The 5,960-nt window shown below is 38.7% G+C and overlaps 1 protein-coding gene across 2 annotated transcripts; it reads right to left on the bottom strand.

The window, feature by feature from the left end:
* Positions 1-585: 585 nt before the first annotated feature.
* Positions 586-5,759, bottom strand: LOC147605029 (protein NRT1/ PTR FAMILY 6.2-like). 2 transcript variants are annotated; one of them, XM_086794177.1, is made up of 4 exons: positions 5,613-5,759; positions 4,188-4,405; positions 2,996-3,669; positions 586-1,650 (listed from the first exon to the last, which is right to left on the bottom strand). In XM_086794177.1, exons 1-4 carry the CDS (start codon positions 5,698-5,700, stop codon positions 744-746), a joined length of 1,887 nt encoding a protein of 628 aa, XP_086650303.1. In that variant the 5' UTR covers positions 5,701-5,759; the 3' UTR covers positions 586-743. The 2 variants fall into 2 exon arrangements, with proteins under 2 accessions (XP_086650303.1, XP_086650302.1); XM_086794176.1 differs by lacking the exon at positions 5,613-5,759 and adding an exon at positions 4,939-5,600.
* Between the last annotated feature and the right edge of the window lie 201 nt (positions 5,760-5,960).

Below are 5,960 nucleotides of genomic sequence, written 5' to 3'. Positions count from 1 at the left end.
AGCCTTTAAGGGGAAGGGGTGGGATTGAGGGGAGAACGATTGAGATTGCTTTTTAAAGGATTTTGTATTACCTTTTCATAGTAGAGAAACATTATGAAATCATAAGAGATTGATAAAGTTATACTTCTATTAGAAATCAAAGACTATAAATTCTTTATTTTTTGAGCATTCTTATTTGCATACTTTCATATGCCTAATTTTCTAAGAAATTTTTTTAATGCCTTAAGTGCTACATGACTATCATATCACATATTTATTACTTATTGAATAAAGACCAAAATCTCTCATAAAAGGATGCCCCTTGGTGCTTTTATTTGCATATGATATTTGTTTAGGTTATTTGACTTTCTTATTTATTTATGTGTTGTGTAATATTATTTTTAAATTAGATCCTAACATTCCATTTATAAGAAAGAGAGTTATATTCACGCGTTTCTTCATTGTGTTAACTTTTTTTATAAAAACAAATTACACTGTCCAACATGAGTTTACAAATAGTTTAGAGAATCAAATTATGTAAACTGAAATTTGAATGTGAGCACACTAAAAGGTGATTACACCATGCCAAAAAGGAAAAGGTATAGCTTTTCTCATGCAAAGCTCATCATGCATACCCTTTGTAAATATAAAGGGTATTCATACTATTGAATATTATCTATTACTATTGAAAATATTGTTACAAAAAGCTCTATCACACTTGCAACTATTTGTATTTGAACAATTTTTTAGCAAGTGAAAACAAATCATCTATGAAGATCATTTTCAACTTGCATAACCTTGCCATCACATATTGACTCCTCTTGGTGGCTTGTGGCCATGTTCCATGTGTGGTTATATTTATACCAATGGGAGCATAAAAGATAGGCCAAAAAACTAAGAAAGCTGGAAAGGGCAAGGAGCAAGTAGAAGTCATCTAATCTCCCAACATTTAGGTTATTTGTCAGCCACCCTAGATTAGAACCATGTTTTGTCCATTTATTGATACCACTAACTAGTGCACTACTCAAGAAAAACCCCAATGAAATAGTACTAAGGCAAAGCCCTGTTCCCAAGCTTCGCATGCCATATGGAGACTCTCTAAAGTAGAAGTCTAATTGCCCAATGTATGTAAAGGCATCCCCTATTCCCACAAGTGCATACTGTGGGGCAAGGTAGAAAACACTCATTGGAAGCACAAAATTACTAGCATTACTTGTGTTGTTGATCTTATGTGCCAATTGGAGCCTTTTCTTTTCCACCAATGTAGCCACAACCATGGATAAAGTGGAAAAAACTAAACCCACTCCTATGCGTTGAAGACTAGTTATCCCATGCTCATCATCTCTCCATTTTCTTGCTAGTGGCACCAACACTCGATCATACAAGGGTATTGTAATTAGGATGCTTATTTGCACAAGGGCAACTAGTGAAGCTGGAGGAAGCTGAAAATTACCACCAAGCCTTCTATCTAATGTAGCACCTTGCTCGATAGAGAATGTGAGCATTTGTGCATGAGCAGTCCAAAACACAATTGTAGTAGCAAGAATCGGAAACAATCGGAAAAACATCTTTACTTCTTCCACTTGCTCAATAGAAGAAAGTCTCCATGGGCTTTGATGTGTCTTAAATATGCTATTGGATTGGGGTACAACGGCGGCCTTGTCAAGAAACCTGAAATTGTTTTAAAAAGAAAAGGGATGAATTTATTTTCCACTTTACACAATGCATATGGAAACAAATTATATAAGATCATTTGAGTGACATTTAAAAAAATGAACCTATAAAAAACCATTGATTTGACATTCCTACTCCAATAAGCACATGCATTCACAGCTTTCTAGATTGATGTTAAGAACTCTAGGTGGTGTTGAAGACCAAAAGTGCAAGATGTGTACAAGCTATTCAAGGTCTAAAAGGTGTTTTACAATGTAGAAATGTTTTAACATTTCTACATATACATTTGAGTGTTTTACAATGTAGAAATGTTTTAACATATACATATACATTTGAGTGTTATATTTGAGCTTCAAGTGTGTCCGCATGGATGTATGCATGTATGGCTACTAAAAAGGGTTATATTAATACCCTAACATCATGTTAAATATATTGATAATACTAATTATTATAGGCTAAAAAAAGCCGATTGAAAATACACAATGTTTTAGATAAGAAAGGTACACCTCGCTACTTAGACAAAGTAAAGATTTTGCTATATTTGTACAAACTCTTTTTGTATGGAAAAATCTATCACAATAAATGGTGAGTGAAATATAACTAATCAAAATATTTGCAAAACTATAGTTTGTCAAAATGGAAAAACTTAATTGTCAAATGTTACAAGGTTAGCGGATTATTATTTTTTGAAAAAGTTGCTAGAGAGAAAGTTAAAAAACAAAGAATTAGTTAATATATATATAATCTATGATGTGACATGATGTTATATCACTTGCATGTGTATAAACACCATCTCTTGTCTCTTCTTATCCTAGTGGCGGTGACCTTGCCTCTCCCAAAAGGGAGTGTATAAACATCACCTCTTCTTATCCTAGTGCTAGTGCTCTTTCCTCCCGAAAGGGAGCGTATAAACATCACCTCTTATTATCCTAGTGCTAGTGCCCTTGCCTCCCAAAAGGGAGATACACATTGTTAGAATCTGGCCACCCCCATGGTGGGAAGTGATGTCATCAACTCACATTTTAAAAAAATAAAAATAAAAAACAAGACCTCTCCCTTTCTGGGCATATGCCTTCCTAAAAGGCAAGACTATAAGATTGTTGAATAATTGCTTAAAAAGAAATAGTAGCTAAACCATCTCTTTGCACACCTTTCACTCTCTTCCTTCCTTCTCTCCCTCTCTCTCTCTCTCTCTCTCACACACACACACACACACACACGACAGTCGAGGCAGGACCCTTAATATAAATTACTTTCTCTCATGTTCTTGTACGGATTCGTAATAATGTGTTAAGAACATAATTAGTACTAAAAAGACATTAAACTTCAAAGAACCACTTACAAGAACTGGTTGGTATGACGGATGGGCTTGGTGGAGCAGTCGATGCAAAACGTCGCCTTGGATGATGCAGATAACTCATGATGATGTGGGATTGCATGGTGGGAGGGACATGATGATGGTAATTCATGAATCCAAGCAGGAGGAGGAGCAGCAGCAGCAGCAGCAGCAGCACGGTAGAGGTGAGAGGGGTCGTGCGGCAGAGGAAGGTGACGGTTACGCCAAGCAGCAACGAGAACATGAGCGATCTGCGTAAGGGCGCTGCCCACGAGTGGCTTGGAACGGTAGAATTTGGTCCCGCCCACGAACAAGGCAAGGGCAATAGCCATGCAGACGGCGCAGGCGCCATAGCCAACAGCTCGCCCTTGGTTGTCTTCCACGTAAACGAGCACCGTGACGGCCAACATGGAGGCCGTCGATATGCTGAACCCGAACCAGTTGAAGTAGGACTGCATCTGCCGCCGGCCCTTTGCATCCCCTTCCTCAAATTGGTCCGCCCCTAGCCCGGACACGCTCGATTTGATCCCTCCTGTCCCAAACGCTATCATGTATAATGCCACATGTAATACCATCAGTTGCTGCCAGCTTGCCGGCTTGCAGGTCGCAGCAGCCACCTCCTCGCATGGCGCTGGCTTTAAGCTTTCCACGGTTGATGAAACTACCATGAGAATTATCCCCTGCACACATATCATTCTTGCTCTTTTATTTTTGTAAACTGTTCATCTAATTAATTAATTACCATTTGCTTCACTTACTTTAGGAGCATCTAATTATCCCATAATTACGCTCATACCTTGATCATTACTTCCGCAAGCAATAATTACAGAGATTACCATGCAAGTAGTGTCAAAAAACTATGCACTCAATTCATTAGAGAGGCTGCCATTCAAGGCATCATTTCACTAATACGAAAGAGATTACTATGCAAATAAATTATTCATTTCACTAATAAAAAAGAGATTACTATGCAAAGAAATTATTCATGTGTCATGCGAGAAACAGACCACTATGCAAGGCATAATTTGAGTTAACAGGAGATTACTATGGAGGTGATGATGATTTAAGCAAGGCAGAGAAAAGCACGCAACTAATTATTTGCTCCACATTAGACTCCTTTAATTAGATTATGGTTGATTAATTCGATTGGATAAAAGACAACAATCATGAAGGAAAGCACAGAAGTGAAGTTGCTTACAAGTAATTGGATGCAAGAGCCAGCAACTATGGTGCCATAGCGACCCAGGTAAGTGTCAGCAATGAAGCCACCCAACAGACAACTGAGGGAAGAGGTTCCCAAGAAGTTGGTGACAATATTGGCAGACCTTGGGATGGGCAGATGCATGTGGTCATGCAAGTAGGTTACCAAGTTCAATCCGATCCCCAATGTTGCCAACCTCTCACACAACTCCATACCTGCCATTACATGTACATTCACATAATCTTAATCACTATCATAATCCTAGCATTACCTTGTAGCCCTGTCATGATCAAAGAGTGTACAATAACATTTAGATTAAGGAGTGTACTAACAATAATACTAATCACATCATAATCCAAGCATTACCTTGTAGCGCTATTATGATCAAAGAGTGTACAATAACATCTAGATTAAGGAGTGTACTAACCATAATACTAATCACATCATAATCCAAGCATTACCTTCTTGTAGCGCTACCATGATCACGTAGTTTACAGTAAGATTAAGGAGTGTACTTACAATAATACTCTGTTGTATACCATGTACTAGCTTTTAGCTTAAATTGTACCATTACTTATTGTAGAGCTATGCAGAACTTAAATTGAACTATTACGTATATTGCATGTATTATATACTAATTAAGCATAGGGCCGTTGGTACCGATTAAGCATAATCTCATAATGCCATGCCTGCTTCGAATGAGAAAGAAGCAGATCTATTAGTATTAAGGCTTAACGACAGGAATTACTCAGGATTAAGCTTGCTGCTCTCCATCCACCGATGGCCCTTGTGTTTGAATCAATGGCCGTGCACTTGCAGATTGGGCTAGCGCGAGCAATGCTCTGAACGTCATCAGTACTGACGGCAAGCTTCTCGGGGTCTAAGCTACAGCTGTGATCAGATAGCTCCATGTGAACTGTATAAGCTCCTTAGAGCTGCGTTCTCACCTTAATGTTATTTAATTAACGCAATCTTGTTCTCTTTTATACACACCAAGGGGCAATCTTGTTCTCTTTTATACACACCAAGGGGCAGGTGATTAGATTAAACCCAAGAGCTATAAAGAAGGTTTAGGAAGTTGATGGGCGATAAGTGCCGGGATCAAATTTTCTACCCTCCTAGTAGCAGAAGCTAGCACGCAAGCCAAAGCCCACTTTAATCATTAAGAAACTAATTCGGCTGGCAATCTAGTTGGAGCTAAACCAACTTTAAATACGGGATTAATCTAAGCGTTTAGTGCTTGCAAGTTCATCGCCACAACCGTCACCGATGATCAAGCAGGGGGTGTGAGTGATGATGAGCTAAGCCAAAAATCAATTACAGGGGCAGAAAAGTGTGGGAGCATATCAAAGAAAGCACGGGAAGATCCGATAAAGTTATATATATGCTGAAAAATCCATCCGTGAAATCCTTAAATAATACCAATATGGACACATGTAAGGCTGCCAGTGGACAGAGCTCCATAGCCGAGATTTCGTCTGTCTCCTTTGTAATAGAAGAGCTTACCCATAACTTCTATAAATGAGCTTTTGGTAAGACTTTTTCATGGGCGCACTACTAGGTTACCCCCCCCCCCCCCCCCCTCCCCCTCCAACCCCTTCTTTTATCACCTTTTTCAAAAGCCTACCCTTTCAATAACTTGCCCACATTTTTAATGCACCACATTTTCCACAGTCCAAGGTTTGGTGTCTACAGTTGATTGATAATGGTTGTTTTTTTGGTGCTCCAATCATGAATGCCACAAGTGCCCCTTTATATGCCTCACTTTCT

Source organism: Cibotium barometz, chromosome 60, assembly GCF_041138505.1.
Source record: "Cibotium barometz isolate CiBa-2024 chromosome 60, ASM4113850v1, whole genome shotgun sequence".
NCBI lineage: Eukaryota > Viridiplantae > Streptophyta > Polypodiopsida > Cyatheales > Cibotiaceae > Cibotium > Cibotium barometz.
Note: the sequence above shows the minus strand (reverse complement) of the source record. Positions and strands in the feature narration are given on the sequence as shown.

Bases quoted from the DNA above. Each gene is read 5' to 3' on its own strand.
- LOC147605029 (XM_086794176.1), bottom strand. From the start codon at position 5,101: ATGGAGCTATCTGATCACAGCTGTAGCTTAGACCCCGAGAAGCTTGCC. The intron at 4,406-4,938 runs GTAATTCCTGTC...ATGTAATGGCAG, and splicing joins AGCAGCAAGCTTAATCCTGA to GTATGGAGTTGTGTGAGAGG. The intron at 1,651-2,995 runs GTAAGTGGTTCT...AAACAATTTCAG, and splicing joins CGTCATACCAACCAGTTCTT to GTTTCTTGACAAGGCCGCCG.